The sequence below is a fragment of the Mustela erminea genome, chromosome 1 (assembly GCF_009829155.1).
Source record: "Mustela erminea isolate mMusErm1 chromosome 1, mMusErm1.Pri, whole genome shotgun sequence".
NCBI lineage: Eukaryota > Metazoa > Chordata > Mammalia > Carnivora > Mustelidae > Mustela > Mustela erminea.
In genome coordinates, this window is record NC_045614.1 from 219,880,456 (window position 1) to 219,897,023 (window position 16,568).

The 16,568-nt window shown below is 63.6% G+C and overlaps 1 protein-coding gene across 5 annotated transcripts in view; it reads left to right on the forward strand.

Moving 5' to 3' along the window:
* COL6A2 (collagen type VI alpha 2 chain) overlaps nt 1-16,568 on the forward strand; it is a 32,017-nt gene that overhangs the window by 12,584 nt on the left and 2,865 nt on the right. For 2 of the 5 annotated variants that reach the window (XM_032357693.1, XM_032357727.1), the window contains exons 2-27: nt 3,591-3,726; nt 3,842-4,479; nt 4,671-4,691; nt 5,044-5,109; nt 5,814-5,867; nt 5,953-5,997; nt 6,313-6,339; nt 6,543-6,569; nt 6,653-6,697; nt 7,163-7,216; nt 7,588-7,650; nt 8,182-8,244; nt 8,516-8,605; nt 9,220-9,282; nt 10,010-10,072; nt 10,228-10,290; nt 10,672-10,734; nt 10,999-11,049; nt 11,380-11,415; nt 11,690-11,752; nt 11,845-11,907; nt 12,073-12,108; nt 12,292-12,337; nt 12,535-12,687; nt 12,911-13,363; nt 13,513-13,551. In XM_032357693.1, coding sequence (XP_032213584.1) covers nt 3,600-3,726; nt 3,842-4,479; nt 4,671-4,691; nt 5,044-5,109; nt 5,814-5,867; nt 5,953-5,997; nt 6,313-6,339; nt 6,543-6,569; nt 6,653-6,697; nt 7,163-7,216; nt 7,588-7,650; nt 8,182-8,244; nt 8,516-8,605; nt 9,220-9,282; nt 10,010-10,072; nt 10,228-10,290; nt 10,672-10,734; nt 10,999-11,049; nt 11,380-11,415; nt 11,690-11,752; nt 11,845-11,907; nt 12,073-12,108; nt 12,292-12,337; nt 12,535-12,687; nt 12,911-13,363; nt 13,513-13,551 — 2,512 coding nt within the window. In that variant the 5' untranslated portion in view covers nt 3,591-3,599. Of the gene's footprint in view, nt 1-576; nt 659-3,590; nt 3,727-3,841; nt 4,480-4,670; nt 4,692-5,043; nt 5,110-5,813; nt 5,868-5,952; nt 5,998-6,312; nt 6,340-6,542; nt 6,570-6,652; nt 6,698-7,162; nt 7,217-7,587; nt 7,651-8,181; nt 8,245-8,515; nt 8,606-9,219; nt 9,283-10,009; nt 10,073-10,227; nt 10,291-10,671; nt 10,735-10,998; nt 11,050-11,379; nt 11,416-11,689; nt 11,753-11,844; nt 11,908-12,072; nt 12,109-12,291; nt 12,338-12,534; nt 12,688-12,910; nt 13,364-13,512; nt 13,552-16,568 lie in introns of all 5 variants that reach the window. The other 3 variants (XM_032357716.1, XM_032357736.1, XM_032357705.1) reach the window with 2 other exon arrangements.

Here is a 16,568-nt window from a genome sequence, read left to right on the forward strand (position 1 = left end):
AACCTGCTTTTGTGGTTACCTGGAACTGAATTTTGTAAAATTTTCATGCATTCCCTACTTGCAGGTTTCAAAGGTAGATACAGCTGATAGCTAGGCAGTGTGTGCATGTGTTGCATGCACATTATCCAAATCCAAATGTTCAGAAAATACATATTCCCTACTCCTTACTATCAAAGTTTTCTAAAACAGGACATTCATTTCCTCTTTGTTGTTGTTTATGTGATCTCTCAGGAACTTTCAAAGGTGAGTTAAAGTCTTCTGATGCTTTGTCAGCTTTTTCTTCAATTTTTCACCACTTTTGCTCTAAATACTTATCATGACACCCAGTAACCCCAGACTCATAACCGGACTCCTGAGCAGCCTTTCCCTTGTCCTTGGCCCCGTCTCTCGCCCTCGCACCTCACCTTGGACAGCCTCCACCGTCTCACTGGCCTCTCTGTCTCACCCCGTCTTCCTTCTGTCTGCACTGTCTGTGACAACCTCCAGTGTGACTGTCACGGACCCCATCCAGATGGCTTTCACTTTTTGATCTCATTTAGGAATCTTTGTGGTTTTTTCTTTCTTTTTTTATTGCAGTATAGTTGACATGTAGCATACTGACTTTAGGCATGCAGCATTGTGACCCAACCGTTCTGTACCTTCAGCTGTGCTCGCCACCGTAAGTGTCGTCACCGTGTGTCCCCACACAATGCTAGTGCAACACGACTGACTGCGCCCCCTGCTGTACTCTTCACCCCCGTGACTCATTTCTCGATGGAACCTGTGCCTCTTCTCGTCCCCTTTGTCTGCTGTCACCATCTTTGACGACTCCCACCTTCCCACTGGCAGCCACCGGTTTGTTCTCTGTGTGGATGAATCTGTTTTTGTTTATTTGTTCATTTGTTTTGTTTTTTAGATTCTATGTACAAGTGAAATCACATGGTCTATGTCTCTGACTCGTGTCTTCAGCATAATATTCTCTAGGTCCGTGTTGTTGCAAATGGCAAGATCCCGTTCCTTTTTATGACTGAGTAATGGACCACTGTGTGTGTGTGTGTTGTGTGTAGACACACATACATATATACACCATATCTTCTTTATCCATTTTCTAACATTGACTCCTGTGGGGTTACGTACGGTGCTTTATTAGTTTCAGGTGTGCAGTATAGTGCCTCAACACCCCCTGCATCACCCGGTGCTCATCACAAGGGCCCTCCTGACGCCCCGTGACTTACTGTACCCTTTTCCCCACACACCTTCCCTCTGGTAACAATCAGTGTCTTCTCTATAGTAAGAGCCTGGGTTTTGGTTTTTCTTTTTTTTTTCCCTTTATTTCTTACATTCCACATTTGAGTGAGGTCATAGGGTATTTGTGTCTGACTGACTGATTTCACCCAGCATAACTCTCTCTAGCTCCATCCACGTCATTGCAAAGAGCAAGACATCATTCTTCATATGGGTGAGCAATATTCCACTGTATACACCCCACATCTTCCGTATCCGTTCATCAGTCCATGGACACACGGGCTGCTTCCCTGTTCGGCCACGGTAGCGAATGCTGCTCCGAACATCAGGGCGCATGGGAACATTTGTCTTCAACAGAAGAATCTACAGCGTTCACATATATTGTCACAACTCATCCGTGTGATATTAATTGTGCTTTCTGACTCCTTTTTTCTTCATTTTTTATATTTTACTGTATTCCTCAAGTTTCTTTGCTTTCTTACTTACTTTTATTCATTTCTCTGTTTGCTGCAGAATTTTTTTGGAATGGTATGTAGGTGAGCCCTTTTACATCTGAGACTTTTATCCTTTACATGAAAGCTAAGTTGACAAGGCAGACATCTTTGGGTTATTTTATTCTCCCCTCAAATTTCTCCAGTTACTTTCTCCTTGTTTTTCTGTGTACAATATTATGGAGGAAAAGTCTGATGCCTGAACTGGTTATCTATTGCTATGTATAAGTTATTTCAGAACTTAGTAACTTAAAACAAGAAGCGTTTACAATGTCATAATTGATTCGTGTCAGGAATGGCTTGACTTGGTGGCTCTGGCTCAGGGTCCCTGATGAGGTGCCATCCCAGTCGGGGGGATTGGCCAGGGTTCCGCTCACCTGATGTCTCGCCTGGGCTGAGGATGGGCTTCTGCGATGGCTTCCTCACCTGGCTGGTGGCTGGAGGCCTCGGTCCCTCTCTCCTAGGCTTCTGAAAGGCTGCCTGAGGGCCTTCACACGACAGCAGTCAGCTTCCTCTCTGAGGACCCAAGACAGGGCCAGACAGCGCCCATGATGTCTTCTGTGGGCTTGTCTCGGAAGCCACGTCATCACCTGATCTTTTGGTCATACAGGCTGGTGACAGTTGAGTGTGTGAGGATTTCGTGAGAGGGTGACACCAGGAAGCAGGAAGAAGTGGGCCCACCTCAGAGACTGCCCGTGACAGCACCAAAAAGATTCTTCGCTTTAGGTGTTTTCTGTGTTTTGTTTAACTTTGTTGCTGCTATTGTGTTTTTCTCCCATGTAGATTATTTTTAGAATTCTTCATTTCATTTGAGAGTGGCATCTTTCAACAATACACTTCATTATGGGGGCCTCCTTGAATTGACGGTGTGTGTGGTAGTGTGTGTGAGGGTGGGTGTGAAACGTGTGACTGGTGTGGTGTGTGCACACGTGCGGGGAGTGGTGCCGGGGGGTGTGGGTTCCCTGGCCTTCGGCACCCCCCTTCCTCCCACAGCAGACGGGACAGGATGGGGCTCACTGGGGGCAGCAAGGTGATCGGCAGTGGAGGACAAAGCTGCCCCCACATCCCAGTGCTCAGCCCTGCCCGGCCCCCACCCTGCCCGCCAAGCTCCTGCGGTCCGCACGCTGGCTGTCGCATGTGGTTGATGGCTCTGAACTTTGCTCTGACTGTTGCCTGCTGACTGCCTCTTGGCTCCCAGGTCCTTTGGAGTCCCCGACTTGCTCCCTGCCATCTCCTCAGTCCCCATCCCCAGCCCTCCCTGAATGAACCTTCCCTGAGCCAGGCGCTCCCCTTCCCCTGGACAGTCCCCTCAGTCTGGGCCTCCATCACCTCATGCAGGAAGCCTGCCCGGATTCCCTGGCACACCCACTGGGCTTGCATTTGTCTGGGCAACCGTCACCGCCTTGCTGGGTCACAACCCCTACCTGCAGGGTCGTGGCCTCTTAACCTGACCATGTCCTATCCTGGGGAGGCAGGGCCAAGTCCTGTTCACCTCTAACCGTGCCAGGACTTGCTCCTCTAATCTGAAACGCAAGTGGTATTGAACCTTGAATCTGCCTGCCAAAACCCATCCACCTCCTCTCAAAAATGCATTCAGAGGCATCGCCAGGGAAATAGCACCAAAGTGCGCCAGTGCCTCTGCTTTTCCCCAGCCGCCACCCCCCAGGGCAGAGATGGGCTGTGCCGACCGAGACTCGTCCAGAATCAAGGCTCTGCATCCCCTGAGTGTGTGTGTGTGCGCGGGCTGCCTAGGGCGAGGGAGAAGGGCGTCTCCCCGAGCCCATGTGCCCTCTGCCCCACGGTGTGCTGCCCCTGCTGTCCGGGATCCCGCATGGCGCTGGGCACCGGCGACAGTGGCTACTTCTCCCGTTGCAGGACGTCAGCATGGGTGCTGCGGGGATGCTCCGAGGCCCCTGCTCTGCCCTCCTGCTCTGGGGGCTCCTGGGGGCCGTCCACGCCCAGCAGCAGGAGGTCACCGCCCCCGGCCTCTCTGAGAGAAGCAGCTGCCCAGGTATTGGCCAGGGGCCTGGGACCCCATGTGGGTAGGAAAGGCGGGGGGCCACCGTGAGGGTGGAGCCTGGGATTCCCCCACGTGCACGACGCCTGGCAACGGGCTCGTGCCGCAGGCCCCCGCCCTGGGCAGGCCAGTGACGCCCCCGCGCCCCCAGAGAAGGCCGACTGCCCCATCAACGTGTACTTCGTGCTGGACACCTCGGAGAGCGTCACCATGCAGTCGCCCATCGACAGCCTGCTGTACCACATGAGGCAGTTCGTGCGGCAGTTCATCAGCCAGCTGCAGGACGAGACCTACCTGGACCAGGTGGCCCTGAGCTGGCGCTACGGGGGCCTGCACTTCTCCGACGTGGTGAGGGTGTTCAGCCCGCCCGACAGCGACAGAGCCTCCTTCACCAAGAGCCTGGAGAGCATCGTCTCCATCCGGAAGGGCACCTTCACCGACTGCGCGCTGGCCAACATGACCCAGGAGATCCGGCAGCTCAAGGCCAAGGGCGGGGTCCACTTCGCGGTCGTCATCACCGACGGCTACGTCACCGGCAGCCCGTGCGGGGGCATCAAGCTGCAGGCGGAGCGGGCTCGCGAGGAGGGCATCCGGATCTTCACCGTGGCCCCCGACCAGATCCCGAACGAGCAGGGTCTGCGGGACATGGCCAGCATGCCGCTCGAGCTCTACCGCAACAACTACGCCACCGTGCGTCCCGACCTGGAGATCAACCAGGACACCATCAATCGCATCATCAAGGTCATGGTGAGGCGCTGCCTGGCCACGCCCACCCACTGGGCACCAGGAGCAGGGGTGGAGGCCGGAGCCCTGAGACCTGCTCCCTCGCTGGGCAGTGCCCTGCTCTGGGGCTCAGTTTACCTCTGGGAGGGTGAGCGCCCCGTTCCCACCCGAATCTCTGGCTCCGGCTAAGTAGCATTTTTCTGTCTTTTCCACAGAAACATGAAGCCTATGGAGAGGTGAGAGGCGTTTTCCGGTCCTGCCGCCCCGGCCGGGTGCTGCCCGCTGGGACTCTGAGGCGCTGACCTGGCAGAGATGATGACCGCCCCAGCCCCCTGCTGCTCCTGGGGGTCTGGGACAAACGGGAGGAGGCCAGGGAGCAAGACCCCTTGGTCCTCCCAGAATCGGCCGAGGGCCTTTGGGTTCGGTCGGGGCCTCCTGGGCGCCTCCCAAGTCTGCTCCTCCATCGGGCCCCGTGCTCCCGATGGCCCACGGCCCAGGGGTCCTCGGCCCGCACCAGCTCCCTCCCTGGCCCCCCACCTGGGGCTCTCCCTGCCAGCCTTCCCCAACACCCCTTGCTTCTTGTTTCAGTGCTACAAGGTGAGCTGTCTGGAGATCCCCGGGCCGCTCGGCCCCAAGGGCTACCGTGGACAGAAGGTAAGACGCCCGGCCCAACCTCGGGGTCCCAGCTGCCAGGAGGCCCCCGGCATCTCTTCAGCTCCAAACATGGGGCCACATGCGCCCAGGACGGTCTCAACCCTTCTGACCCTGGGAGAACTAAAACCGGTTTTTGTCTCCGTCCTCTTTAATGACGTTTTGAGAAAAGCAGGAATGCGTTTTCATTCTTAGCTTTGCCGTGGCAGCTCTGGTGTAGGGAAACTCGCCGGGGCAGGAGACCTGGAACAGGGTCCTGCCAAAGCACCCGGACCTCCCACTCCCACACTCCTTACGGGGCCCACTGCCGGGGCGTCAGACACCCCGCAAGTTCGGTCAAAGGTCGGACGTGACGGCAGAGGAGGGGAGACCTCCGGGAAGACGAGCCCGTCCCTACGCGGCTCCGTTTCCCTCTTCCAAATCTGAAGGGAGCCGTCTAGACCAGTAGGAGTGTAGAGGCCCATCCCCAGGTCCCCAGCTAGATGCCCCCCCCCCGGTGACACTGCCACCTGCCACAGCCCAGGCATGCAGGTCCCCGAGGAGGCAGCTTCACAGACGTGGCCCTGCCATGAGGGGAGGGGCGCCCACGATGATATCTGAAGGGACACAAAGGAGCCAAACAAAACAGGACACACCAGCTCCGAAGCCTCTGCCCGCCTCCCTGCTTCCTGCCCTAGTTTACCCCTTTCTCCATGATCTGCGTTTAGGGTGCCAAGGGCAACATGGGCGAGCCAGGAGAGCCTGGGCAGAAGGGACGACAGGTGAGTGTCCTCCACACCCCTCCCCCGTAGGCGCCAGGTTCCCAGGACTGGGGCTCAGCTGCGGCTAATTGTTCTTTCTCCGCAGGGAGATCCAGGCATTGAAGGCCCCATTGGATTCCCAGGACCCAAGGCAAGTCGCTGCCAGCCCTGCGCCCGTGACTAGGGGTCGGGGGAACAGGCCAAGGGCTGTCTGGGCCGGGTGGGGACTGGCCCACAGGGTCAGGTTGTCTCCAGGCCACCCACCCCCTTCATTCCCAGGGCAAGAAGCCAAGAGCCTCGATATCTTGAATGTTGTCCCTGACCTGAGCCGGGACTGGCTGCCCCTGCTCTCCCCGGATCTGGGGCACGCGCAGCCCCGGTGATGCCGCTGGCTGCCCCTGCTCGCCCCCCGATCTGCGGTGCACACACCCCCAGTAACGCCGCTCTTCCTTTCTTCCGACCTCAGGGTGTTCCTGGTTTCAAAGGAGAGAAGGTGAGACTGTGACGTGGTCCCAGAGCCCAGCAGCGTCCGTCAGCGCATCGTGGCCCCGATGGGGGCGCCGCATCTGGCGTCACGGAGGGGCACCCTCTCTGGGGTCCTCTGGCCTCTTGCTTGGTCTGAGGCAGACCTGGCCCCCGGAGGCAGTGGCGTCTGTGGGACTCCAAGCTAACCGGCCTCCCTTTCCTCCTGCACAGGGTGAATTTGGAGCCGACGGGCGGAAGGTGAGCAGGTCGTCTGGGCCGGCGGGCGGGGCACCCCACCTTCCCGCCGCCCCAAGGCTTGACCATCACACCTCTCCCTCCAGGGGGCTCCCGGCCTGGCCGGCAAGAACGGGACCGATGGACAGAAGGTAGAGTGCATCTCGGGCCCCTCCCCAGGCCAGGGGCACCGCGTTTCTGGCATAGGAGTGAGCAGAGCCTCCCCGAGACCCTTGGGTCCTTACCTGGGGCCTTTGGGGCCCCTGGCCACTGCCCACAGCCTGTGGCTGGACGGCCCCCACTGTCACCTAGCCAGGGACACAGGACAGATAAGAGCATGGCTCGAGCCAGCGTGGACATTCGCTTCTGAGGACGAGCTCTCGGGGGTCTCCAGCCTGGGCTCTGGAAGCCCAGATCCGGCCTGGGGGGTGGGGCGGGGGGAGCTCATGCTCCAGCCACGTCCCAGGGACCCGGTCTGCCACCCGCAGAGAGGCTGCCGTCCGTCCAGCCCCTGAACACACAGCTGGGTGCCCGCTGGGAATGACAGAGGGGACCGCCCCCGCACAGTCGCCCGCTGGTGCGCGACCCTGACCTTCTGCTCCCCTCTTCTCCTGCAGGGCAAGCTGGGGCGCATCGGGCCTCCGGGCTGCAAGGGAGACCCCGGGAGTCGGGTAAGGCCGGCTCGGGCTCCCGGAGACGCAGGGTCTCGGCAGGGGTGGCAGGGCAGGGTGGCGGCCAGCCCCTCGAGCCGCAGTGAGGAAGCAGGGGACCACTTGGCGTGGCCCCTCTCTGCAGCCTCCCTCCTGCCCGTCCCTTGTCCCCACCCAGGGTTCAGCCAGAGCTGAGGCCTCATGATGAGGAAATACTCTCGGGGCTTCTGGGGCAGGCTGGGGCGGGGCTCCTGGGCGTCCTGACGGTGGCTTCTGGAAGCCCAGACCCAGCGGAGCACTCGGTCCACCGGGCTTCTGTTCATCGGGTCCCAGGAAAGCCCCGCACAGCTCTGGGCAGCAGCCTGGGACAGCCCTGTCACTCTGTCTTGCAGGGCCCCGACGGATACGCAGGGGAAGCCGGCAGCCCTGGGGAGCAAGGGGACCAGGGCATCAAGGTAGGCTGAGGGCCAGGGTGATGGCCCTTTGAGGGCAGTGCCAGGTTCTGGGGGAGTGCGGGGGCCGGCCCGGCCAAGAAGCCACTCAGAGAGGGCCTGTCCCTGCAGAGTGGCCCTCGGGAGTAGGAGGCCTGGGGACGCCCTGCCTCAGGGGTGCTGGGGCGCTCCCTCCCAGGGGCTGCGGGTGCCTTGCCCAAAAATGCCAGTGTGTGGCCAGCTGAGGACCGTGTGTCCGGTCAGGCAGCTCTGCGGTGCCCACGGGGCCCCAGCCATGAAACCACCGTCCTCCAAGGCCTCGCGGGGTCCCTCTGCCAAGCTCTCGGGCGCCGTGGCTGTTCCGCGTCCACCCTGCTGGCTGCCCAGGCCTCTGGAGGAGCAGGACGACAGCCCCTCCCAAGAAGGCAGCCCCGTGGACGGGCCCGGGTCTGATGAGCTCCCCATGCAGCCACGCGGGCCCAGCCCCTTGCAGCCGGCTCCTGCCTGTTGCCAGCGTCTCAGGGAAGGGAGGCTGATCTCTCCAAACTCTCCCAGGGAGATGCTGGCCGTCCGGGACGCCGAGGACCCCCAGGAGACAACGGGGCCAAAGGGAGCAAGGCAAGTGCCCCCGGCTGGTCGCTGCTCCCCTCCCCCACCCCAAGCCACATGCCAACCGCGTGCACCAGCACAGATGAGGGAGGAGCAGTAACACAACGGCACCTTGGCCAGCCCTGGGCTCTGAGCACGCGGCCAGGTCCTCCGCTGCTGGGGGACCCCGGCAACCCCACTCCCTGAGGCGGACTCGGTCCCACGCAGCGGCAGCGGGGCTGGGGGTGAGGACACTCCGCAGGGCACTTCCTTGTGGGGCTGACATGGCTCCTCCCCCCAGGGTTACCAAGGCAACAACGGAGCCCCGGGAAGTCCTGGCGTGAAAGGAGCCAAGGGTGGACCAGGGCCCCGAGGACCCAAAGGCGAGCCTGTGAGTTCACACTCTGCCCCCACCGGTGCCTGGGGCCCAGGGCTCCGGGCGGGCGGGCCAGGGTGGGCTGTCCCTTCTGGGCCTGGCCCACCTGCCTCACCCCTCCTGAACACATCCTGCTCTGGGCATCACCAGTGAAGCATTCCGGGTAGGGCAGAACCCCTGCTGGCCGGGCCCGGGCTCAGCTGCTCCCCCTGCCTGGCGACCGGCCTCGTGCCCCCACGTCGCCCTCCCAGCAGGATGCTCCGAGGGCTGCGCACAGACTCGGGCGCACACTCTGTGGGTCCCCCACGGCAGCCTGTCCCTTGTCTCAAGGCAGGGCTGACCTTCGAGGGGGAAACACCCTGAGCCCTGGGGCCCAGAAGTGGACGGAGTGACCATGCTGATTGCTGGTCCAGGCAGGGCCCCGGTCACATCAACTAAAACCCCTAATTGACCTGGTCTCACACGCTGACTAGGAGCCCCTCACGTCCTAAATCCTTGGTGGCAACTTAACTTACCCAACAGAGGAGCAGGCCCCTCCCCCAAAGCCCGTGTCCGAGAGAGGAGAGCCGAGCACGGGGTCCCCACGTGGCCCCACCATCAGGGCCCCCCCACATACCTGTTCTCCGCAGGGGCGCAGAGGGGACCCAGGAGCCAAGGGCAGCCCAGGCAGCAACGGCCCCAAGGGGGAGAAGGTGAGTGTCTGGGGGGTGCCGTCGGCTGTTTCTGCACCGGGGTCTCACCGTGGGGTCAACAGGGTCCTGGGACGAGGGGTCACCAACAATGTCCCCACTGTGGCCCACCCAGAAAACAAAAGGGACCCCCAGGGGTGCCCGGGTGGCTCTGTCGGTGAAGCGTCTACCTTCCACTCGGGTCTTGATCCCAGGGTCCTGGGACGGAGCCGCTGCTCAGTGGGGAGCCTGCTTCCCCGTCTGCCTTTCCTCCGCTTGTGCTCTCTCACTCTTGCTCTCCCTCAAACTAATAAAAATCTTTTTTAAAAAAAGGACCCCGGCACCTGGCCTCTGCTGGGGGCGGAGGCACCCCCTGCAGGTTCTCAGACAGTGACCCCCAACCATACTCCCTGCTGAGGGGCATGGGCAGGGTAAGGCCGTGAGGGTTGTGCGTGGCTCCCTACATGAGGGCCGTGCACTGCTGGGCAGGCTGCGCACTGCTCCACCCAGCAGTTCCTCACAGTAGCTGGCTCAGGATGTCTTTGTCTGTGGTAAATCTGAGGGCCAACAGTCCCCCACCGGATGTGGGTCGAGGGCTTGAAGGAGGGGCTGCCCCTCCGGGAAATGCATGGCAGTCCCTTCCCTGGTGCAGGAGACTACGTAGGTGTCACCCTTTCCAGGGAGTTAAATGAGCCCCTCCCCTCCCCTGCCCCTCCACATGCCCAAGACTGACTCTGCCCCTTCGTTCTAGGGAGACCCTGGCCCTGAGGGTCCCCGGGGTCTGGCCGGAGAGGTTGGCAACAAAGGAGCCAAGGTAAGTGAGGCCACGCGTCCTCGGGGCAGGGAGCCACCCAGCTTCCCGGCTAGAGGGGGCTACCGAGGACCCCTGGCCCCTCCCTGCCCAGCAGGGACACCCCCCTATTCCCGCCTAGTTTCCAGTGATTGACAGCGGGCTCTCCTTCTTTCCAGGGAGACCGAGGCTTGCCTGGACCCAGAGGCCCTCAGGGGGCTCTCGGAGAGCCCGGGAAGAAGGTCGGTAGCAGGACACCCGGGAGGGCCCTGTGGCTCCGGGGCCCAGGCCCCTTCCTGCCCTTCAGTCTCACGGCCCCCCCGCATAGTGCTGCGTGGGTCTCCCGTCCCCAGGACACGGTTCCCACGACACACTTGGGCATTAGTGCTGGAGGTGGGGGGGGCACCCCGTGTACCTCACACGGTCATCCTGCCCTGAGGGGTCCAGCCGCATCAGGAGGGGCCGCAAGGGGGAGGCGAGGCGCGGGGCCGGGGAGCCAGGGCGGGGCACCTAGAGGAGGCGAACCCCGGTAGCCCCGTCCCCAGAGGACAGCAGGGACAGTGGTAGCATTGCCTGGAGTGGTCCGCGCTCGTCGGTGCTGACTCTGCGTCCTCGGCCCTCAGGGATCTCGGGGAGACCCCGGCGACGCTGGTCCCCGTGGAGAGTCAGGACAGCCTGGTCCCAAGGTACGTTCCCTCCCGCTCTGGGCAAGACCGGCCTCGGGGGCTGAGCCCTGCTCGGTTCTCGGGTAAGGCTGCCAGGAGCACGGCAGGCCCAGCTCCCTTGGCACCGGGAATCCGCGGGGGCCAGGCAGCCCCTCTATTCTCTGCACACGGAGCCGCCAACCGGCAGCCCAGCCCCGTCTGTCCGGGTCCTCGTCCTCGGCGCAGGCCAGCCTGGCCCCTTCCTTTCCCACTGGACCCTCCCTGACCAGTTTCCCCACCCTGCAGGGGGACCCCGGCAGGCCTGGATTCAGCTACCCGGGACCCCGAGGAACGCCCGTAAGTCTTGGCAGGAGTTGGGGGGCCCTGGGAGGCCCTGATGGTTCCCACTAGTTCCTGTGAGGGCCTCGCTCCTGGGGCATGGGACGAGGGCGCGTGGGCCTGGGGTCACTCATCGGATGCAGAGCCCCAGAAATTGTCCCAGACACGGGCCAGTGGTGTGGCGTTCACCCACAGCACTCACGGCTTCGTACGGATTGTGAAAACTGAGACCACCCAGGGGGCAGGAGGGGCTTCCAAAAATCTCGGGTCCCCAGAGAGCCGGCTCCCGCCCCAGGGCAGCCCTTCCGGCCCCGCGCTGAGTTACGGTGACCTGTGCTTGCTTCCCAGGGAGAGAAGGGGGAGCCCGGCCCACCCGGTCCTGAGGTACGTCTGTAGAGGCCTCCGCACCCACGGGGGCGGCCTGCGCGCCCCTCACCCACCCTTGGCCCCAGAGAGCTTCCTGAGCCGAGCCCTGAGCCTGCTGGCCGCTCTCCTGCCGAGTACCCCCAAACCCCGCCGTACCCCATCCAGCTGCCCGGGGCGGGCTCTTCTGACCGAAGCACGCCCGCCCCGGACTGACTCCCTAGAGGTCTTGCCTGGGGCAGGGGGGGCCTTGCCAAGCACCCTGCCCCAGGCTGACCCGTGTCCTGTGTCCCAGGGGGGCAGAGGTGACTTTGGTGCCAAGGGAGAGCCCGGGAAGAAAGGCGAGAAGGGCGAGCCTGTGAGTACCCGGAGCCGAGGGCGTCGGGCCGCGGGGTGCGCGGGAGGGCGCGGGGTCGAGGCCGCCGCCCACCGGCTCTTCTCGCTCCTCAGGCAGACCCGGGTCCCCCTGGCGAGCCTGGCCCTCGGGGGCCGAGAGGATCCCCAGGACCCGAGGTAGGTCCGCTGCTGGTGCCTCCAGCCCTCCGGTCTAGCCCGGGGCCACGCTGAACGTCAGGGTCGCGCCGCGGAGGGAGGCGGGGTCAGGGCGGGGGGTGGGGCGGGGGCGGGGCTGCCCAGCCCAGACACGGCCGCTTCTCAGCGCCACCCTTCCTCCTGCAGGGAGAGCCTGGCCCCCCTGGAGACCCCGGCCTCACGGTGAGTATCTGAGTATCGGGCAGGGACGGAACCCGCGTCCCCTCCCTCCCCAAGTAGGGAAGCGAGGGCAGCCCTGGGAGCTCGGCGGCCGAGGCCAGCAGGAGCGCGCAGACTTCCCGAAGCCCCTCTCAGCCGGTCCGGGGCTCGCTTTCCTGGCCCGGGCCTGACGCCCCCGTGTTGCAGGAGTGCGACGTCATGACCTACGTGCGGGAGACGTGCGGCTGCTGCGGTGAGTCTCGGCCCCACGTGGCGGCGGAGCTGGAGCCTCGTGTCCTTGGGGGGCTCTCGTCCGGGGGTCGGGTCGTCCCTCTGCGTCACGCCCTCCTGCTCCTGCACCCGACTGTGGGCCCCGGGCGTGTGTCCCCAGGCCGGGGGTCCGCGCACACCGCCGCCTCCCCTCGCCCTGACCCTGCACCCGGCCCGCAGACTGCGAGAAGCGGTGTGGGGCCCTGGACGTGGTGTTCGTCATCGACAGCTCCGAGAGCATCGGCTACACCAACTTCACTCTGGAGAAGAACTTCGTCATCAACGTGGTCAACAGGCTGGGGGCCATTGCCAAGGACCCCAAGTCAGAGACGGGTCAGCTGTGCCTGTGGTGGGCGGGGCGGGGGGGCGGGAGGTCCACGCATGGGAGGGGGGCCGGCGGGCGGACAGGTGTCAGCTTTGCTCAGAGCCACAGGGGTGCGGGGGGGGGGCGGCATTGGGGGGTAGGGGGTTAGGGGTGCAGGGGTGGGGGCCGGCGTGCTGGGGGTTGGGGCCGCGGGGGCCGCCGCCGCACCCTCATGCCCGCCCTCGGCCGCAGGAACCCGCGTGGGTGTGGTGCAGTACAGCCACGAGGGCACCTTTGAGGCCATCCAGCTGGACGACGAGCGCATCGACTCACTGTCCAGCTTCAAGGAGGCCGTCAAGAACCTGGAGTGGATCGCCGGCGGCACCTGGACGCCCTCAGCCCTCAAGTTCGCCTACAACCAGCTCATCAAAGAGAGCCGGCGCCAGAAGACCCGGGTGTTTGCAGTGGTCATCACGGATGGCCGCCACGACCCCCGGGACGATGACCTCAACCTGCGGGCCCTGTGCAACCACGACGTCACGGTGACGGCCATCGGCATCGGCGACATGTTCCACGAGAAGCACGAGAGCGAGAACCTGTACTCCATCGCCTGCGACAAGCCCCAGCAGGTGCGGAACATGACCCGCTTCTCTGACCTGGTGGCCGAGAAGTTCATCGACGACATGGAGGACGTCTTGTGCCCAGGTGAGCGGCGGCCTGTGCAGCCCGGTCCGTGCTGGGGGAGGAGGACCTGAGGAGGGCAGAAGGGGCAGGGGGGTCACTGAGGGCGTTCAGCCCCTGTTCTAGCCAGCGGACACTGACCGGTACCCCCCGGCCTCTCTCCTTGCTCCTAGACCCTCAGATCGTGTGCCCAGACCTTCCCTGCCAAACAGGTAACTCGGACGGTGCCAAGCCCCCCACCCCAGACTCAACCAGCCGGGGCTGGAGAGGAGGGGCTGCTGCGGGACCCCCCCCGCAGCGAGAAAACTTTAGATGGGCGACTCCGCCCCAGGACCCTGGCACGTCTGCGGAGGGGCTGGGAGCGAGGTTGGCCGTCCTGAGCCCCCCAGCCCCTCCGAGCCCAGCGCACTCTGGGCAGGTGCGCTCCTGTCCGCACCTCGAAGCCTTGTGGTGTCCCTGACCACGGCCCAGGAGGGACAGACATCCTAGAACCATCTCAACCACCCCCGGTGGGAGCCCGGGACGTGGCGCACCAGGTGGCTGGTGAACGCCGTGGAGGGAGGGAGCGCGGCCTCCGCGGCCACCGGCAGACGCTCGCTCCCAGCCTCCGCAGCCCAGAGCTGCGGTCTCTGAAGCCGAGCCTGGTGTGTCGGGGGCCTGGGCCCCTTGCTCGACACGGCTACTTCTGGCCTTAAGGCTGCTGGGGACACGCGGAAGCTGTCCCTTGGTACTGTGGGTCAGGGAAGGGGGCTGGAGGCTCCGCGGGCCCCGAGCCGCTGCCCCCAAGGCTTTGTGGCACAGGGGCTGGGGCCACGGGCCCATGGAGCTGCCGGTGTGAACCGGGAGCTGAGGTCTCCCCTCAGCGACCCCGCCCCACCTGCCGGGGTCCCGGGACCAGCACTGGGCCCTCCGGCTGGGACATGAGCACCAGGCCTGGGTCCTCCCAGGAGCTGGTGTGGCGTCGGCCACCGTAGCAGGCAGGTCAGGCTGTGCTGGCCGACCCAGGGGGGACACAGACAAGAACCGCGAGGCCCATGCCCACACCATTGCCTGCCAGGCGCAGTTGACATTTCCGGGGCCTGCATGCTGGCTCCTCACGGAGCATCTGGTGGGCCCCCTGGGCAGGTACAAAGGAGAAGAGGTGGCTTGAGGGAAGAACTGTGTTGAGTTGGGGGCAGGGGTCCCCACACTTGTCCTGACAGAGAGTTTCCCAGGAAATGGTCATCGCGGTGGTCCCACACCATGGCTGCTGTGAGCTCTGCTTCAGTCTGCGCACTGCCTGGGCCTCGGGCCCCTCGAGTCCTCCGAGGATGGCTGTCCGCAGTGCCCAGAGCTGCCCAAACCCCAGGTGCCGGCCTGAGATCTGGGGTGGGGGTTCTCTGCTGGAGGCCACACTGAGCAGCCATACACCGGCCCGCAGGACACCCCGGTCACCCACAGTGGGTCCCACAGTGAGGCTGGCCCCCGTGAACAGACCAGACCCTGACCCCTGGCGTCCAGGGCCCAGCAGGGGCCCAGTGTCCTCGGCCCAATCTCGGTGGGGAAGCTTCCAGTTTCTGACCCCTGAGCTCGACGTCAGCCAAGGTTTTCCACCGACGAGCCTTGTCAAGTTGCTAGTCCCCCTCTTCTAGTTACGGAGGACGCGTCCTGAGCGAGTGTGGGCTCGGCCACAGGCTGCCTCCGCGGTTAGGGTTAAGACACTGTGGTTTTCCGCTTTGCCGTGTTGATGCAATGGAGGACGTTGGTTTCCGGAGGCTGAGCCGACCTTGCCGACCGGGATAAATCCTACTTGCTTGCGGCGTGTAAGTCGTTCTGTGTGTGGTGAGGCTTGATTTGCTCGTATCCTGCTGAGGACTTCGGTGTCTGTGTTCCTGAGAGGGGTCTGGCCGCAGCTCCCTTTCCTGTGACGTCTCCGTGGGGTCTGGCTGTGAGTCTGACGCTGGGCGCTGGCGAGCGACCTCGCTTCCCCCGAGCCTCCAAGACCCGACAGTGAAAGGGAGTGGCCTCCCAGGAGACCCTGGCCCACCTTTGCCCAGTTATCTTCTTTGCCACACTCACAAGTTTACCCTTTAAAGTGACAAGAATTTCCAGGTTTCTTAGACGTTGTGACCAGGGAGGGAAAAAGCAGAGGTCGCTGGGGAACGAGATCCCGCAAACCTGCCCCTCGGCGGCTTGGTGTGCGGCTCCCCATTTCGAGACCACAGACAGTGCCCTCTGCTGGCTGGGCACGACCCTGACCTTCTGGCCACTCGGCCCCGTCCACCCAGAGGCCCAGCCGACCCCAGGCTTGGATCCGGCCAGGGGGCAGCTTGCTTGATTGAGTCAGAGCCATGATAGTTTCAGGGAGCCGCAGAGCTGGCCGGCAGCTGAGGCGGTGAAGGCTGGTCCCGGAGCGCTGCCGCGGGAGTGGGGAGCCCCAGGGTGACCCGAGCCCCGCCTCCCTGGAACAGAGGCAGAGACTCTCCGGGGTGGGCGTGCAGAGGAGAGGCACAGACAGCGGCGTGTGGGCTGGGGTGGGGGGTCCGTGCCACCAGGCTACCTGGCTTGGCTACCTGCCACCCCCCAGAGGAAAAGCAAGCTCTGGGCCCCTAGGGCAGAGGCCGTGGTGCTCTGGGAGCAAGGCGCCCGCGGGGTCCGGCCTGCGCTCCCAGGGGGACCGGAAGAGAGAGCGGGAGCCCCGAGGGTGGGAGGCACAGCCGCTCCTGGGTCCTCGAGGGGCCAGTTCCGGGCGGTGGACGGAGGGCTTCTCGAAGAGCAGAGAAGGACTCATCATTGTAAGCTTTCTGGAAACTGTTCTGAGGGGGGCCCAGGGACCTACCTGCCCGTCTCGAGGTTGGGGCTGGAACAAGCCAGGTTGTCCCGGCGCAAGCAGTTTTCCTGGTCAGGTGTAGTGAGGGGGCTGGGGTCCCCCGGGGGCAGAGCCTTGAGCTGCTAGAAGCCGACCCCGAGACCGGTCAAGTCTCAGTGCCACCATGTGTGCCAAGAGTCTTGTGGGGACGCCGAAGGTGCTGCTGGGCCCCACCCCCGCTGTGAGCTCTGGCCCCGCACGCTGACGGGGCGCCGTAGCTCCCCGCCCCCTACACCCTTGCTGAGCCTCACAGCCGTCCTCGCTGTGGTCCTAAGTCATCCTGGAAGAGAGAGGCGCCTCGGCTCTCAGTACGCTCAGCCCAGGAGGGCGGCGGGAGGCCCACTCATGCCAGCTTAGTCCCTTAAAGCCTTCTCTGGATGC